At 54.0% G+C, this 18,522-nt stretch overlaps 1 protein-coding gene across 5 annotated transcripts in view; it reads left to right on the top strand.

Moving 5' to 3' along the window:
• Nucleotides 1-18,522, top strand: part of LRRK1 (leucine rich repeat kinase 1) — a 141,399-nt gene that overhangs the window by 107,082 nt on the left and 15,795 nt on the right. For 4 of the 5 annotated variants that reach the window (XM_018066303.1, XM_018066302.1, XM_018066301.1 and 1 more), the window contains 12 exons: nucleotides 188-352; nucleotides 834-1,006; nucleotides 1,630-1,750; nucleotides 2,500-2,659; nucleotides 3,057-3,333; nucleotides 6,429-6,600; nucleotides 9,179-9,342; nucleotides 10,343-10,482; nucleotides 11,748-11,997; nucleotides 14,406-14,572; nucleotides 16,861-17,058; nucleotides 17,973-18,250. In XM_018066303.1, the coding sequence (XP_017921792.1) occupies nucleotides 188-352; nucleotides 834-1,006; nucleotides 1,630-1,750; nucleotides 2,500-2,659; nucleotides 3,057-3,333; nucleotides 6,429-6,600; nucleotides 9,179-9,342; nucleotides 10,343-10,482; nucleotides 11,748-11,997; nucleotides 14,406-14,572; nucleotides 16,861-17,058; nucleotides 17,973-18,250 (2,265 nt within the window). The remainder of the gene's footprint in view (nucleotides 1-187; nucleotides 353-833; nucleotides 1,007-1,629; nucleotides 1,751-2,499; nucleotides 2,660-3,056; nucleotides 3,334-6,428; nucleotides 6,601-9,178; nucleotides 9,343-10,342; nucleotides 10,483-11,747; nucleotides 11,998-14,405; nucleotides 14,573-16,860; nucleotides 17,059-17,972; nucleotides 18,251-18,522) is intronic. The other variant, XM_018066304.1, reaches the window with a different exon arrangement.

Here is an 18,522-nt window from a genome sequence, read left to right as displayed (position 1 = left end):
GGACCCCCTTCTGTCCCTCAGACGGCTGATCCCTGAGACGCACAGCAGAGCGGGCGGTGCTCTTCCGCAGCTGCGCCTTTTCCAGACTCCCGTGTGCGATATGCTGCGGGATCAGTTCTCTCAGTGGCACTGGCTAATGCCCTGGTTGCTAAAGTGTCTCCCTGTCGCTGCCCTGTTGCTCAAGTAGGTTGAATCTGTGGAGTTCACCGTCTGGGACATCGGCGGCCCCGCCAGCATGGCCACGGTCAACCAGTGCTTCTTCACGGACAAGGCCCTGTACGTGGTGGTCTGGAACCTGGCTCTGGGGGAGGAGGCCGTGGCCAGCCTTCAGTTCTGGCTGCTCAACATCGAGGTGAGGGGCCCCCGCCCTCCAGCCTTCAGTCCTCAGGACGTCTCAGGGGTGGGGTGGGCGCACAGAAGATGGGTAGGGAGACCCTGGGTGCGCTTGGCTGCAGTGTCACGGAGGCCCCAGGATCACAGATTGCCGTGAAACGCAGCCTTCTGTCCCTCCTCCGCTACACGGTTGGCGGTGCCCTTGTCCTTTGCTGCTTCCTTTGGTGTAAGAGCCCGCATCTTGGACCCAGGAGGGGAACAGGGCTCTCCTGCAGTGGAAAGGTGCTGTGGGCCAGCAGGTGGGGTGCAGTCTGAAGGAATCAGAGGTAGAAACCCCAGGGAGGAGTCGAGGGCCCTCACACACCCCCGGCATGCGGCAGGCCCTCGAGGTTTACAGAGAGGAGTTCCGGGGGGCCAGCTGAGGGTCATGGGCGTCCAGCGTTGACACACCCGCCGCCCAGGGGACTGTTCCGGTCCACAACCCAGACTCTCTCTTGCAGGCCAAGGCCCCAAACGCCGTGGTGCTGGTGGTGGGAACACACCTGGACTTAATTGAAACCAAATTCCGCGTGGAGAGGATCGCCACTCTGCGCGCCTACGTGCTGGCCCTCTGCCGCTCGCCCTCTGGGTCCAGGGCCACTGGCTTCCCGGACATCACGTGTAAACACCTGCAGTGAGTGTCCTACGGCATCCCGTGCACCCAGCCTCTCGGGGCTGTGGCTGCCTGCCCCTTGCTGTCTGTCTCTCCAGAGACAGCTGCTCTGCCCACAGGGGGCTCCTGAGGGGGGTCTTTGCTCCCCTGGAGCCCCGTCCGTGGTGAAGTGTGGCAGCTGTGGCCTGAAGAAGGTGAGGTGCTGCCCAAGGACCTGCAGGACAGGGCCTGGAGATGCTGTCTGAACTGCCCGTCTGGGTCTCCCTGCTGCCAGGCTCGGCACTGTGCGCGCGGCCCCAGTGGCACCAGCAGACAGGAGCTCACACACCACCCAGCACACTGTTGGTCGCTGGGCAAGAACAGCCCCCAGGCGTGGCCCTGGGCCGCCTGCTGGGTCCGAGTGGTCTCAAGGGCTGGGATGGGCGAGGGTGCCACGGGGTGGCGGGTGAGGCGGGGCGGTGACAGGGCCCCCAGCACCACGCCCTGCACCACGTCAGGCCTCAGTGAGTCTCCGTGCCTGTCTGTCATGAGCTTTCTCAACTTGCCAGTATTTAGGATGGAACCTTTGGGAAAACAGAGACCCTGAAGTGCTGGTCAGAGAGGGGGGTGTGGTGAGTGCGCACACTTCATTTTTGTACCCACAGCGAACTCTCCTGTAAGAGCCTGGAAGGTCAAGAAGGGCTGCGGCAGCTCATTTTCCAGGTCACATGCAACATGAAGGACGTGGGCAGCACCATCGGCTGTCAGCGACTTGCAGGGAGGCTGGTGAGTACTCGTCATCCCCTGGAAGCGGGGAGGCTGATGGGTTCCCCTCATCCCCAGGAAGTGCAGAGGCTGGTGGGTATCCCCCATTCCCTGGAAGTGGGGAGGCTGGTGGGTACCCCTCAACCCCTGGAAGCAGGGAGGCTGGTGGGTGCCCCCCATCCCCTGGAAGCAGGGAGGCTGGTGGGTTCCCCACATCCCCTGAAAGTGGGGAGGCTGGTGGTTTCCCTCATCCTCTGGAAGTGGGGAGGCTAATGGGTTCCCTTATCCCCTGGAAGCGGGGAGGCTGGTGGGTTCCCCTCATCCCCAGGAAGTGTGGAGGCTGGTGGGTACCCCCCATCCCCTGGAAGTGGGGAGGCTGGTGGGTACCCCTCAACCCCTGGAAGCAGGGAGGCTGGTGGGTGCCCCCCATCCCCTGGAAGCAAGGAGGCTGGTGGGTTCCCCGCATCCCCTGGAAGTGGGGAGGCTGGTGGGTACCCCTCATGCCCAGGAAGCAGGAGGCTGGTTGGGTACCCCTCATCCCCTGGAAGCCAGAAGGGCCCGCTCTCCACCTGTCGGGGTCCTCACCTCCCTCTCCCCGCTGCCCTGAGGCACGTTGCTGTGCATGCTGTGGGTTGGGCCCTGAGGCCCCTGTGTGAGTGGTTTCTAGGGGAAGGTGGGGGGCCGTGGCAGAGACAGCCCGCCTGCCCGGTGCTCAGGAAGCTGGTGGGAGGCCCCGAGCCTGAGGGCCCAGGCTTGCCCTCCCGCCCCAGATCCCCAGGAGCTACTTGAGCCTCCAGGAGGCCGTGCTGGCGGAGCAGCAGCGCCGCAGCCTGAGCGACGACGTGCAGTACCTGACGGACCGGCAGCTGGAGCAGCTGGTGGACCAGATGCCCGGCAGCGACATCCGAGACTACGAGGATCTGCAGTCCGGTGGGCAGGCAGCGAGGGCAGGCTGGGCGGGCGGGTCGCGAGGGCTCAGCTGAGTGCCAGCAGGCACAGCCGTGGGCGGGGTTCTGGGGAGGGGCACCCAGACTTTTCACTGCTCTGTGCACAGCTGCAAATAATGGCAAAGACTTCAGCTATTGATTTGGGGTGGCAGATCCATTTTAATGCGTAAGCAGATTGGCACAGATGGAATGCATGAATTATGGAGGTCAGTACGTTGGTTTCTTGAGAACCTGTGAGGAGGCAGCTGACTGCTGCAAAGGGCCCCCTGTGTTGGGAGCTTCCTAAGAAGAATCTGTGGCCTGGCGCCCCTAGGAGGAGGTCACCCAGAGCCCCTTCTGCCCTTTGTTTGACGCTGCCCCCTCCTCCCCTCCCCGGGCAGCCATCAGCTTCCTCATCGAAACAGGCTCCCTGCTGCACTTCCCGGACACCAGCCACGGCCTGAGGAACCTCTACTTCCTCGACCCCATCTGGCTGTCCGAGTGTCTGCAGAGGATCTTCAACATCAAGGGCTCTCGGTCGGTGGCCAAGAACGGGGTGATCAGGGCCGAGGACCTTCGGCTGCTGCTGGTTGGCACGGGCTTCACCAAGCAGACAGAAGAGCAGTACTTCCAGTTCCTGGCCAAATTTGAGATCGCCCTGCCCGTGGCCAACGACAGGTGAGGCGACGGACTGGGCCGAGCGGCTGCTCCCCGCAGGAGGGAACTGGGGCCAGGGCCCCTGGTGGCCCGACAAGGTTTCCAAGGATGGGCCCTCACAGTGGCTGCCTGCCTGGGCTGGGGCAGGGTGGTTGGGCTCAGCTGGTCCCAGCTGGCTGCTCCTCCCTGTGCCTTGGGTGTCTCTGTTCAGGGAGTTCAAAGAAACCCATTTATTGGAAAGGCTTAGGAAAACATGTAAGCATGGCAATGGCCTTAAAAGTAGCTTTGGGGAGTTCATGCTTTGAGCAGTTGATTGGTTATTTGATGAGTAAAAATGGAGTAGGTACAAAAGTGTGCATGCTAACTATCCAGCCCAGTTTCAAAATGCAGGGAGGGCAGGGACTCGAGGGGCATGTGGGTTCAGTCTAATGGCACTCTGGCTTGGTTCTCAGGGCCTCCTTTCTCTACTTCAGTTTCAGCTGTTTCCTGGGTCTGATGCTGATGTTGCCCATGAGGCAGTGGCCAGGATGCCAAATCCCCAGACCCTTTTGATGCCTGTCATAGAACACAGCACCACCCGGCCCCTTAACCCCAGAGCTCTGGGGGAACACCCTCTGGACTCTCAAGGGGCTGGCCTGGCCACTCTATGGCCAGCCAAACAATTCCATCAGCACAGTCTGGGTCTCTTGGGAGCCAACTCTGGGCCATCTCTTCCTGAGCTCCCATCCATATATCCACTTGGTCTAATGACTATGGGAGGGGCCTCAGTCCTTCCTGCTTCAGCCCCATGGGGACCAAGAGTGAGTCCTAAAAAGAGAAACCCCAAAGGGGAATTCAGAATCCACATGACCCCTCCCATCCTGGCCCAGGTGTGTCCTTGACTTTGGCCCCTGGTAAAGCAGCCTGTGAGTTTACAGCATTGCCGGAATTTGACAGTTTTCTGATTATTTTATCAACAGCTTAGAGGAATGCGGAAATACTCTCACTCTGTAAAAGCAACTGCCTCTTTTTATCCTCATATGTAAAATAGAAATAATACCATCACCTACTAGTATTATGGTCAATGTGAGGATTAAATCAGAGAGTACGTGTGAACTATGAAACGTATCTCCTGCACCTTTGAGCTTCGGGGACATCCAGGATTATCAGTGCTATTATTGTTACTATCTTTGCGTTAAGTACTCATAGTCAGTGGTGTCTCATTCCATCTAAAGTCAGGAGTGTCTGAGCACTATACCTACCTCTAAGTGTAGATATAATGGGTCCCTTGTACCCCAGAGACAGGGAGTTTCAGCTCTTTGCACCATAAGCTTTTATATGATCAACGAAAACAAAGGCGTTTGCTGCTCCTTTTAGAGCGTGGCTTTCAACCTGCAGTCCCTGGGAAAACCTTCAAGGCCTTTCTAAACCTCTCTCTACACTTTCGAGTGTTTGTACTTCTTCCAGGCGGGGATGCACTGGCTCTCAGCACTCGGGGAAGGCTCTGGCCCAACTGCTAAGACAGCCTCGGGGGCATATCATGGACTGGCTCCGCCGTAGTACAAACCCCGTGCAGTGCCCAGGTCTTCATGGCTTTCTAGTCAGCAGGCACGTGAAGAACTCCCCTCTAAGTTCCCCGAGCCCACACCTTTGGCAGCCCTGCCCTGTTAGTGGTCGCTCTCAAGCCAGTGCCCGTGGTTTCGCCCAGGGCTCTGCTCACGTTGAGAGGGGCTTCCTTTGCCCATCAGTTTCAACCTCTTCACTTGCCATTCTGGCTTTTAAGTCATCCGTACCTTCAAAAATATTGAACACCTGCTGTGTGTGCCACGTGCTGGGGCACCTGGGTACAGAGTGTGCCCCCTCCCTCAGGGCACGCCGGCCACATGGAAAGAATTGGGAAGTCCCAGGGCACAGCCACGGAGGGGGTCCCATGTGCCCAAGCTGAGCATGGCATAGGCAGAAGAAGCAGGCTAGATCTCACTGGGCACTGACAAGGGCCTCCTGTTTGAGGTCAGAGAGATAAAGGGCTTCTCAGAACTGAAAGGCATGTGCCAGAGAATTCCTGGCTGTGGAGAGAGGCACTCCAGCTGGGGTCGTTGGCAAGGTCCTTTGGGCCAAGACCCATAATGGCCGAAAAGGACTGAAACGCCACCATCTGTCCCCTTGGACCTCACCTACACAGCCACTGTCCGTTCTTCTCTAACCCTGCAAGGCTGGCATCCCCACTCTTCTGCCATCAAGGAAGCAGAATGGCAATGAGATTGGGCCGTGTGCTGAAGACACCCTGGGTACTCCACCCCCAGGCTGTCTTTGAATTTTCCTTCCATAGTGTTTTCAGGGGTTCCTTTCAGAAAGTCCTAAAAACATTTTAGAGGACCTAAACTAATGGGATTTTAAAGGATTAGGGGAACTGAAGGCAAGCCTTTAAGGACACACCCAAGGCTCTGCCCAAGGCCATCTTAGCTCCTCCAGGACACACAGAAGATGCTGGTTTTCAGGGAATTACTGCAGGGACCTCCCTCGTTTCAGCTTATTAAAAGTGATCGCAGTCATGAACAGCTCACTGACACTGCAGTTCAGTCCTTTTATGAGTAAGACTGCTTTTATAAAACATCATTCTTTTGCACAAAGAGCCTCATTCGAAATTTCAAGGTAATTGTGTTATCTCAACTGGCCAAGAACAATAAATAGCTTCTAAGGCCAAAGACATTTCTCTGACCCCCGATATCTTGTCCTTGGAACTGTGCAGCTGTATTTGTTTTTCCTTCACCATCCGAAGTTAATTTTAAGTAACTCCCCAATCGCAACCCGGTTTACAGAGAACCAACTGTGATTTGTTGTGTCTGTGTTTATGACCACAGATGTTTTCACGTCTTCCCTCGCCGTGTTCTAGTCTCTGTCTTAGAGACTTCGACAAACTGATTCGCTATGCCTATCTTCATTTTCTCTTGGAGTATTTATGCTCACCATATGAACTACCCCCTCTTTCTAAAAATGGTTCCAAAGGCCCTGGGAGGAAGGCATCGGGCAACCTGCGCTGTTTCAGCAGATCCCGCCCCAGGCCAGACTGTCTGCAGGGGTGAGAGCCCCACAGCAGAGCTCAGGCCTTGGTTCAGCAGCCCCCTTTGGTGTTTCAGCTATCTCCTGCCGCATCTGCTTCCATCCAAACCCGGCCTGGATACCCACGGCATGCGGCACCCCACAGCCAACACCATTCAGAGAGTGTTTAAGATGAGCTTCGTTCCGGTTGGCTTCTGGCAGAGGTTTATAGCACGGATGCTGATCAGCTTGGCTGAGATGGACCTCCAGGTAGTTGCGTTTTCTGCATAGGGCACTATTTGCTTGCAGGCCAAGCCCCTGCGGCTATGCCCTGGTGGGAGTGGAGGGAGGGAGACACCCTTTGCTGGAGGAGCCTGACTGAAGACCCTTTCCTGCAGCAGAACTGCTGGCTTAGGGTGCGGACACTGGTACAGCATGGCTGCCTCCTCTCCTGTGGGCCACAGATCCACTTGAGTCATTCTGTGAATGCCAAATCAGCACCTAGCTGGCTTGGAGAGACTATCCCATGAGGAGCAGTGGTTTCAGTCTTACCAACGTCCACATTCCCTGGCTCTGTGGCTGTGGACCGGGACTCAGAGTCTGCTTATCCAGACACTGACCTTGAATATGCTGCTGCTCAGGGATAATGCCCGGAAGAACCATGGTTTTGCCATTCAGGCTGTGACTGAACTCCCCTGGGGAGCTCTTAATAGACACAGACCAACAAGTCAGAATCTGTGGGTGTGGCGCACAGGGATCATATTTTTTAAAGCTCTCCAGGTGATTGATTTCACTGTCCAGTCAAGCCTGAGAACCCCTGGCACAGAACTTTAACTTGGTTTGGGAGGAGTAAAGGCCTAATGGACGGAGTTCTTTTCTGTGGGTTCACCTGGGGTTGTTGGAGGAGGGCTTGGCTATCAGTCAGTGTTCATTTCATGCAGGACAATGATGTAGAAGTGGTAGCTGGCTAGAGCAGTAGTTCTCAAAGTGGGGTTCCTGGGCCAGCAGAATCAGCCTCACTTGGGAACTTGTTAGAAGTACAGATTCTCCGAGTGAATCTATACTGAAAGTCCCTCGGTCATGTCTGACTCTTTGCGACCCCATGAACTATAGCCCTCCAGGGTCCTCTGTCCATGGAATTCTCCAGGCCAGAATACTGGAGTGGGTAGCCTTTCCCTTCTCCAGGGGATCTTCTCAATCCAGGGATTGAACCCAAGTCTCCCACATGGTGGGTGGATTCTTTACCAGCTGAGCCACAAGGGAAGCCCAGGAATACTGGAGTGGGTAGGCTTTCCCTTCTCCAGTGGATCTTCCCGACCCAGGAATTGAACCAGGATCTCCTGCATTGCAGGTGGATTCTTTAGCAACTGAGCTCTCAGGGTCGCCCTCAGGCCTGCTCCAAATGCCTGCCTTAGAAGCACTGGTATAGAATTAGTGGCTCTGTTTCTCAGCTTTCCAGAGAATTCCAACCTACTTCGCCTGGTGAGAGCCCTTGACATAAGCCAGAATTGTTGAATAATGGGCAGTAGACTCGGTGTGAGTTTGCCTTTGACATGTTCGAGTTATAAGGCCCTTATGGAATTAAACTTCCTGCCTATTAAATAGAGATATTCTTTGATCTTCCCATTTTACTGAAATGTTCAAAAGTAAGTGCAAGAGCCTGAAAGTACCAAAACCTCTCACAGCTTGTTAGCAGGAAGGAGTCTTGTGAGCAACCCAGTTGGGTGCACTGACGGGCGGAACGAGTGGGCGCAGGGCAGGCTCTCCCAGTGTTCCCGCTTAGTCACTCTCCTTCCCTTTGAACTCCGCTTCCTGCTGTGTTCTAAGCGGGAGGTCACACACACCCCCGCCCCCCTGCCGAGCTCGGCATCGTGTGAGGCCTGAGCTCCCAAGGGGGCTCAGTGGCTGGCCAGGTGGGCGCCCTTCACGGCAGCATCCCTCACTCAGAATTAGGAAAAGAAGCTTTGCTGGAATTCAGTCTCAGAAGTAATCAAAGGTATGCAGATTCAAGCATGGATAATATACTACTTTTCACCTATCAAACTAGCAGAGAGCTGACAGCCAGCCCCGCAATCAGGGAAGTTCTCCCGTCATGGTGAGTGGACGTACAGCTTAGTCACCCTGGAAGCGATTCCTCACTAGGAATCCAGAGCCTGAGGACATTCAAGCCCTTTGACCCAGTAATCCTACCACCATAAATCTGAACTATAGCAGTCATTTGAAATCAGAGAAAGCTCTGTGCTTTTTTCATGTTCATTGGGCTTATCCGGAAGAGCAAAAGACTAGAACCAATCTAAAAGTCCAAAGAAGAGAATGACTCAACAAATTACTTAATAAAATATTGAGATTTAGAAAAATGAATTTTATGAGTTTCTAATCAGACAGGAAAAGCAGAGTTTTTAAAAGTACACACAATTAGAAATTTAGAAATGCCAAGTTACAAAATATGGCCTCAGCTGTTTTATAAACATTACAGATAGATAGGAAAAACCCTAGAATAAGATACACCAAAATTTTCATGACCTGTGTGTTAAACTGGTATTTTATTTTCTCTCATATTTCTCTGTATTTTCCACATTTTCTAAGGTAGCCTTTTGCTTGTAAAATCAGGGAGGGAAAAGAAAGGCCTATTTTTGGTGTTTTAGGGAAAATGTGTTCCCAGAGTATCCTGGAGGCTCCTTCAGATGATGTAGCATTTTGTTTGGCAGCAAGATAAGGGTGCGGAGGGTGGGGGACGGGAAGACGGGCGGTGTCCTTTGTCCAGATGGGGCCAGACGGGCCTCCTCGCAGCTCTGCCCAGGGCCAGCACAGAGCCCAGAATACTCAAGCAGGGTCTTTTCTCTTTCAGCTGTTTGAAAACAGGAAGAATACTAAGAGCAGGCACAGGAGAGTCACCATTTATAGTTTTACAGGAAACCAGAGAAATCGTTGCAGCACATTCAGAGTGAAAAGGAACCAGACCATCTATTGGCAGGAGGGGCTCCTGGTCACTTTTGATGGGGGCTACCTCAGGTAGGTGCATGAGGGGCTCACCTGACTGGACCCCCATGGCACGCTGGGAATGGCCCCCGGAGGAGCCGCCACTGGACACCTGTCCGCTTGGCGTGCAGAGCCCCGTTCCCAAGGGCAGCGCATCATGGAAGCTCGCTGGAAGTAGAAAGGCCCGCTAGCAAACATCCGAGAGGGTCCCTGTCTCCTCACGCCTCCTCCTCTCTCTGACAGGACAGGAAAGGACAGGGAGGGTGTGGGGACCAAGCCCAGCGGGAGGGCAGTGGGCAGGCAGCCCCCGAGCTCAGGGTCGGAGCACCCAGCACCCCGGTCACTGAAGGGGCTCCTTAGGGCCTCGCAGCTGTCCCACGCACCTCCGCCTTGTCCTAAGAGAGGGCACCCTAGGGGAAGACACTGGTCCCCAGACCACATCTCGTGATACCTAACAGTACGTTTTTCGTATTATCTTTTTTTCTTTTTTGGTGGTGGGGATGAGAGAGAAGGAGAGAAAAAGTTGGCTCAACAGGTTAATAACTGATTTTTAATCAGGTTTAATTTGATATACACAAGATTATTTCATACTTTAAGTGAGATTTTCAAAATATTTGTCAGCTCTGTGAGAAGAATGGGGGCGAGGGGAAAGTGACTGACTATTGTGAGGGTTTGATTTGGGCCACGCTTGGTGCCTGGGGTTTTCAGGTAACATTCCCACTTAAAGCACACAGTTATCACTTGGTGGACGAAAGCCCTTGGCTCAGATGGGAAACCCTTCCCCAGGGTCACATCTAAGGCCCAGAGCTCAGCCTGAGCACCCCTTGTGGCAAGGTCCTCGCGTCCACCTCACCATTTGGGGGCAGCAGGGGGACAAGGCAGGGCCATGCACACAAGTACACGGACTCAGGACCTCCCCACCCCCGGGGGAGCGGTATCCTGGGAGTTGTACCCTCACCCTGGAGGCAGAGAGCTTATCCCAGGGCCCTTGACAGCCAATTGCAATGGACCTCTTTTGGTTTCTGGGTTGCAGTGTGGAATCCTCGGATGTGAACTGGAAAAAGAAAAAAAGTGGAGGAATAAAAATCATGTGCCAATCAGAAATAAGGGACTTCTCGGCAATGGCTTTTATCACAGACCATGTCAATTCCTTGATCGACCAGTGGTTTCCCGGTAAGAAAGCATTCTTGAACCAGGCCTTGGCTCATGGTAGTATTTCTTTATAAATTGGGGTGGGGCCCCTTTGGAGAACAGAAATCCCGCTGGGATTCAGCCCGAGGAAACCAGAGGGCTCCTAGCAGCCCTTTGGTGGAGCTCTGAGCCCTGGGGGTCCAGCTGCAGGCATAGCTGGGGGTGCCATATGTGAGATGGGGACCTGGAGGCGGTACTTGGGCCCTGGCGCCACAGCGTATAGGAAAAATGCCCCGGGTACCACACGTGGTCTAGGAGGACCATCAATAGGCGCCTCACATGGTCTTATTTACGTGGTGAGGACAAAGCTGCTGAGATCCAGAGGGGAGCCCGAAACTGCCCTTGTGCAGGGGTGGGAAGGAAGGCACCAGAAACACCTGCCAAGAGCCCCCAGTCTCCTTCCATGCCTACCCCAAACCCCCAAGTCCCAGCAGTGATCAGCCACCCACGTAGCCCTTTCCAGCCCCTTTGATCAGTTTCCTCACTGACAGTCCACCCAAAGAAAATACTTTTTGAAGTAGAGCCATTGAGGTCCTCTGTTTGTTTTGTTACTGAACTGGAGACAAACCCACTGCGGGGTATCCCGCACGGAGGAGGCCGTTTGAGCAAAACCAGGCCATTTCTTCCCTGTGAGTGCTGGAAGGCTACAGATGGAGAGAGCGGAGAGCGGGTCTGAGATCTGAGCACCCCCTCTGGCCTGCTGGTCCAGTCCTCTGGCCTCCTGAGCTGGCTTCCCAGGAGAGCATCAGAGCAAACGAGACAAGGCTGGGCACGCTCTGGACGCCAGGCTCTGGTGTCCTTTGCGTGTTGACGGGAAAGGTGACCTACAAGGAGAAAAGGCAAAGAAAGGGGCCTAAGAGAAGGTAATTTTAAGAACAGCTCCTTACTGACTGTGGCTTGGTCATTTGAGTGTGGCATAGCTCAGACCCTGCATGCAGTGTCCTGCACAGGGATCCCCAAACTCTCAGCGCCTCCTCGGCCAGCTAGCTCAGGGTCTGCACCCCTTGGCGACTATCCAGGGCATCCCCGGCCCCTCCCTGTGAGTGTCTTTTAGGATTGAGGATAGTGCCCTCCAAGAAGGAACCAGAGTGTGACAGGCACATTTCAGCCTCTCCTGGGGGTTCAGGCCAGGGAAGGCAGGCCCCCCTCTTGTGAAAGGCCCACCCAGCCCGGGGATGCGGGTGCTTCTCAGGGGCCTGCTCGCAGCTGCCTTCAGTTGAGCTGACGCCCGCTCTGTCCCCGTTTAGCCCTGACAGCCACGGAAAGTGACGGCACCCCGCTGATGGAGCAGTATGTGCCCTGCCCAGTGTGCGAGGCCTCCTGGGCTCAGCACAGCAACCCCAGCGAGAGGTCAGAGGACGTGCAGTACTTCGACATGGAGGACTGCGTGCTGACAGCCATCGAGCGGGACTTCATCTCCTGCCCCAGGCACCCTGACCTCCTGGTGCCTCTCCAGGAGCTGGTCCCCGAGCTGTTCATGACGGACTTCCCAGCCAGGTAGGCCTCGATGCTGACGCACAGACCTTCTGCTTCCCAGCCAGCCCCGGGTGGCATCTAGGTTCCTGGCCTAGGCTGCCTAAAGGGAGCCAGGCTGTCCCTCTGTTTGTGAGGCACACAGGCCCAGCCAGCAGGCAGACCACTTGGAGAGCAAAGTCACCTTGGGGGCCCCACCGCATCTCACCCTCACGTTAGCTGGCACTCTTTCCCGTTGAGCTGGCCCTCCTCTCTGACTCCTACTTTGCCGCCAGATCCAGGAATAGAAGACAGAGATCCATTAGTGTCCAAGAAGGAAGTGCTCCCAGACCTACACCTCCTTTTCCTTTCTTCGCCTATGATGACTCCTTACTGCTGCTCTGGTGCTGAGCATTTAGATCCCCTGAATCTGTCCCTAAAGATGAGTCTACCTATACTAATCTAAGATAATAACTAGGGAGGTAATGCTGGAGAAAAGAGAACACTTTGTGGTCCCGTCCTATAGGAAACCATCACAGAATCCAAGTAGTCATGGAAACCGGAAGCCATGATTTGGTCTCCCTGGAAACAATTTGACTTTGGTGGTTAGCAGTGTTTTTGGAATGTTTCAGAGTTGTTTTCTTATTCAAAGAATTGCTTTATCTGATTTCTTTAAAGAAAACTAAACTTGGGGATGTAAGAATATTTGTATCATCATTTTTTCCAAATTGTTTCCCTGACCCAAGAAAATGGATGTAGAATACTCTGATACTGCAGAATTGTGGCTCCAAAACATGCTTCTGGATGAGTCTATTAAACTAAGAAATCACTTCCTACATTGGAGAAATTTCCCCCATGGTTTTTTCATATTCCCGTTACCTCATTGGTGGAAATGAAAATTAAATACTACTCTACTGTGAAATAACTTCCCTTTATTCCTAGATCTTTAACATGAGGGTCATCACTTCTCAGAGACCACATACAGAGTTTTATATATGTATGAATCAAATTTCATGATGGGGTACCCAATTAAACAGCCCCAAATTTTAGCATTTTTATTTATTTGCTGAACCTTTTTATGTTTTACACCCCCACTGAATCTGGGCTCTGGAATCTACTGTATGGAATCTGGAAAGCCAGGTTGGTTATTCCTGTTGGTTTGGATCTAATTACAAGCTGTAGCATGGTTCTTAAACCAAAGTACTCGGCTGGGAGTTGAAAAACCCAAGAATCTGAACAGGGTTTACAATCCAGCAGAGTCTCTCTGGAAACTTTGGCTGATGTCCCACCAGGACCTCAAAGCATCACACTCCCCAGCTGGGAGTTTGGGCAGGTGCAGGCAGGGAGAGTCTGGCTCCACAGAGCCTCATCCTGTGTTCCTATTCAGGAGTCCTGACAGAAGGCCCTGAGGGATCTCCAGCATTTCCACTGTTCCCTGTCTCAGGAGGCTCCCAAGGGCCATACTTCCTGAGCAGGGGTTTTGGGGTGGGCATTTGGAGAACAGCCCGGTTCCTCTTCAGCTGATCACCAAGGCCCGCCATGGGTACAGTGGCATCTGCCTGGAGTGTGATGTGGTCGGGCTCTGCAGAGACTCAGCTGCTGCACCGTCTGTTCCTGGAAGGCCTGGGCAAGACTGCATGGTGATGGGGGACAGAAGGGGTCGGTCTGTTCCGTCAGGAGAGCTCTGGTGGAGGCACCTGGCGGAGGTAGCTGAGCAGAAAGATCTGGGGACCTCCTCAGGTCTGGAGGGACCCTGAGATGGGAGGACATTGGGGTGCTCGCCCGCCACCCTCCCCGCCTCCCTCTCCCCATCCACCTTCCCTCCCTCCCAGGAGTGACTTGCAGTGCTTCCAGCAGAAGTCTCCCCCTGACCTAGGATTATAACATACAAACAGGTGGGAAGGTCTAAATCCCTGCCTTTGGGGGAAATCCTAGCCATCAGTTGTTGGGACACCAGCCACACTGACCAGAAGCTCTACATGGCCATTTATATAATCACTGGCTTATTAGTAAGAAATGAGACAGCTAACCTAGCAATAAATATATGCAATTTCCAATCGATACTAGCTCTCAAAGCATAGCGTCTTCTGGAGGAAAAGGTCCACAGGAATTCTTTTTCTGTGTCCACCACCTTTGGAAGCTCCATCCTATACCAGTCAACATTCATACCTCTGAGACCATTGCTGTTATGAATCCACTTTCCAGAGGAGACCAAGGCTTGTTAAGGCTAAGTAACCTACCCAGAGCTGGCATTTATCCCAGATCTGTCTGACTGCCCCCCACTAGGTGGCTTTGAACCTGTCTTTGCTCAGTGGGAACTGATAGCCAAGCATATTCTTGCACCCGCCCAGCCCAGGACCCGCCTCTGATACCCGGCGGGCATCTCTGGGGGAACATGGGGCAGGAGGGAGGTCTGTTCTGACCCCCCAGCACACACACGGTGTTTCTGGCAGGCTCTTCTTGGAGAACAGCAAGCTGGAGCACAGCGAGGATGAGAGCGCTGTCCTGGGCCAAGGTGGGAGTGGCACCGTCATCTACCGGGCCAGGTACCAAGGCCAGCCTGTGGCTGTGAAGCGGTTCCAGATCAAGAAATTCAAGAACTTTGCAAATGCCCCTGCAGGTAAACAGGGCCCTGGGTTGTTTCTTTTCAGACATGTCTTCCCTTGGTCCAAACCTGTACCACCTTAGATGCCCAAGGCCACACGGGCAGCGGAAGAGGGGGGTGATGCCAGTGTGGGCCCCAGGGGTGGTCCTGCTTTCTGCCTGGTGAGACATGGGCCAGGACTGAGCATCAGGCTGAACACGGCCTAGAAATTGCTTTCGGAGGTGACTTTCTTGTCTGACATGAGCCCCCAAGAGCATGGGCCAGCCTTACAGTTTCTATCTGTTGCATGTCCAGCACAGTGCCCACATGATGGGCACACAGTCAGACCCCAAGTGGACCCCTCACCCTGGGGACCCACCTCCCCATGCAGTTACTAAGGGAAGGATAGTGGCTAAGGTTCAATCCCAATCCAGATGAATGGATCGGGAAGCCGTTGTGGGTAGCTTCTCCCTCACCCCCGCCCCTCCCGCCCTTGTCCACTCATCGTGGACAGCTCAGAGGTGCTCCAGAGCCACCTGCCACCACCTAACGCCCACCAAAGGCGAGCATGTGGAGGCCTTCTACCTTCCAGCCGCTGAGCACTGCATTTCTCATGGCCCCTGGCTTAGCACAGTTATCGTCATGATCGCAGAAGGAATTTACACTCGTGGTAGAAAAATTAGAATCGTGGAACAGTATGACGAACCAGATTAGAAAGGAAGAGACAAAACTGTAGACGTGGGAAGAGAATGGAAATCTAAGAGGCTACTAAGCGTCAGAGCCAGTAAGAGTTTGATAAAGTTTGCTAGATGTGAGCTCAACATCAAATTTGGCAACAATGACCCATTAGACAATGCCTTCCGTGGCAGCCATTAAGCCACAAGGTATTGAGAAATAATTAATAGATATCATTCAATTTAGTTCTCATCTAAACTCCAGCGGTGTGTGTGTGTGAGAGAGACAGAGAGAGAGAAAGAGAGAAATCTGACTAATTCTAAAATTCATGTGGGAACTTTGCTGCTGGTCCAGTGGTTAAGACTTTGTGTTTCCACTGTAGGGGGCAGGGGTTCGATCCCCAGCTGGGGAACTAAGATCCTGTGTGCCATGCAGCAGGGCCAAATAAATAAATTAAAATGGAAAGAAAAAGAAAATGCATGTGAAATGACAAACACCCAAGAACAGCCAGGAAAACTCCACAATGGAAGACAAAGAGCAGAGGCTTTTCCAGCAAATGTCCTGACTTACCAGGCTCCACGTGTTGGGGCGGGGTACTCCTGGGCACGGTTGGGCCTGTCGGGAACAGAGAGAGCCTGCATGTAAGCAAGAGGCTGGCACACGACAGAGGTAACATCGGGAGTCAAGAGAAAGGCAGGCTGTTCATTAAACTGGGGCAGAGACTTCAGCCATAGTCAAAAATACATGATTAATGGTATAAAGGCCCAATGTGAAAAACAACTTTTACACTTAAAAACAAATTTGTCTGGCTCACACATCCATCTGGCACAATCAATCCATTTTAACTGCCAAGATTCTCTTTCTGCTGTTGAAACTTCCATGTCCAGTGATTCCTGATTTTAAAATCTGAACAGGGGAGGGACAGATCAGAACCCAAGAGGACAAGCGGGCTCAGTGACCTCCGGGCTGGCCGCAGCCTGGTGGGTGACCGATGGGTGGAAAAGACCCCTCTGGGGACTCAGGCAAACGCCTCCCACGTGGGGTGCATTGTGAGGGCAGTGGGTGGACGTTGCAGCACAGCCCGTCACTGCCCCAGACGCTCCTTCTTGGGCCTGAGAGAGCCTGTCAAGGCCCATGACCGCCCTGCGGTTTTCCTTCTGGCCGACACGAGGGTGGTAGTCCACTCTGCCTTCATGGCCCCGGCCTCTAGGAGTAAGATGAGCAGCAGTGACCAAGCCCCCAGCATCCTTGCAGCTGAGCAGTGGGGGCTTGGTTACTTGCCAGGCTCTGGGTGACCCTCAGGGCTGCAGATTTGGAATAAGATGCAGCTGAGAGCCTTAGGCGGTGAACAGCAGGCTGGGCAGAGGGCAGCAGAGTGGGTGACGAGGGTGGGGGTGTGCGGCCCTCCAAGAAAGGGTCCGGGACACCGAGTGTAGCACCTGACAAGCATGGTGCCCGAGGAGGGGGCTTGATACTAGCCCGGATGCCTCAGGAGGGCTCCCATTTGGTGCCCGATTCTGGGTGATGGTACTGCAGCCCCCAGAGGTACAAGTCCTGGCCCTGACCAGCCCCAGGAGTCCCCGAGGGGCGGCTCCGAGCCTGGCGGGGCCCCCGCCCGGCTGGTGCTGACAGCCGAGCTCCCCCCACAGATACCATGCTGAGGCGCCTACAGGCCACCGATGCCATGAGGAGCTTCTCGGAGTTCCGGCAGGAGGCCAGCATGCTGCACGCCCTACAGCACCCCTGCATCGTGTCCCTCATCGGCATCAGCGTCCACCCGCTCTGCTTCGCGCTGGAGCTCGCCCCTCTGGGCAGCCTCAACACCGTGCTGTCCGAGAACGCCAGAGGTACGCACTGCACCTGGAGTCTTCCCCCAGGGGCCCACGGCGGGCAGCACAGGGCCCAGGGAGCCAGCCGGGGCCGGGCACAGCTGCCTGAGTCTCGTGGGCCATGCCTGGTGGAAACAGGAGAGCTTCTCCACACCGAAGTGTTGGGCAGTGGAGTTGGCACCGCTGGAGGAGATTGCCGTTTGGAGTCAGACAGAACTGTGTTCTGAGTCCAGGTTCTCTGCCATAATCTGGGAAGTTGCTTCATTTACTCATCCATCAAAAGAGGCAATAGCCCCCCTTGGAGGGCAGTGAGACCATCAAAGGAGGCAGCCCCTGGAGCCCTGAGCGGCAGAGCCCGGGAAGCCCGCGGCCACTCAAGTCTCTCTCTGCCCACAGGGCTCCGTGTCCATCCACTGTGGTTAAACATCCGAGGCCCTGTGGTCAGTTTTAGCCTACATTATTTTTCAACAAAGCTTTAGAACACTTACCCTAAGAAATGGGTAACTAAATTCCAATGAGCTGACAGAGGGAAAGAGATAGCTATCTTTTAACTCAGGAAGAAGAAATGCAATTAAAATTAATTATTTCTCCTTCAACAGAAGAGATTTTCTTTTAATGGAGTTCTTATACCTGCAACTCACTCCTTGACATTATAGTAGCAATCTTGGCCTGAAGTGAACTCTAGGAATTTTGAATCCTGGCTTTTTTTTAGTAGAACCACCAACCACTGCAGGCATGAGATACTATGAATAAAGCACTCACAATAAGCATTTGTAACCTAAATAATCTTAAGAAGGTCGTCCTCTGTCTCTTCTGGCACCTAGCCTAGAGAACAATGAGAATGCATCTGTAGACTATAAAATATTGGGGAAGACAGAGGTAAGAAAATAAGAGTTGTTATGATAATAGTTTGATATTTTTTCTTTGCCAAGATTCCTCCTTTATGCCCTTGGGACACATGCTCACCCAAAAAATAGCCTACCAGATAGCCTCTGGCCTGGCCTACCTGCACAAGAAAAACATCATCTTCTGTGACCTGAAATCCGACAACATCCTGGTCTGGTCTCTGGACATCAAGGAGCACATCAACATCAAGCTGTCCGACTATGGCATCTCCCGGCAGTCGTTCCACGAGGGTGCCCTTGGCGTGGAGGGCACTCCCGGCTACCAGGCCCCAGAGATCCGGCCTCGCATCGTGTATGACGAGAAGGTATGGCCCACCCACAGCAGTCCCTTGGCCCAGGATGGCCTGGTCCCAGGGCACCTGCAGCTCTGGGCTCTACACGCCCTCAGGCACACATCTCTCCTCTCTCGTGCTCAACCGGGAGGCCCTGGAATGAACCAGAAGGGCACAGAGGCCTGTGTCCACCTAGAAACGTCAAGGGTGGCGTCTCCTTAGCTGCAGAACAGTGACTGAACCTCAGAATTCTCAAACCTCAGTTCAGAAACATAGTGGAGGCTGTGCACGGTGGACAAAAAGTC

This window comes from Capra hircus, chromosome 21, assembly GCF_001704415.2.
Source record: "Capra hircus breed San Clemente chromosome 21, ASM170441v1, whole genome shotgun sequence".
Classification (NCBI taxonomy): Eukaryota; Metazoa; Chordata; class Mammalia; order Artiodactyla; family Bovidae; genus Capra; species Capra hircus.
The sequence above is the reverse complement of the archived record's forward strand: the minus strand, read 5'-3'. Positions and strand labels throughout refer to the sequence as shown.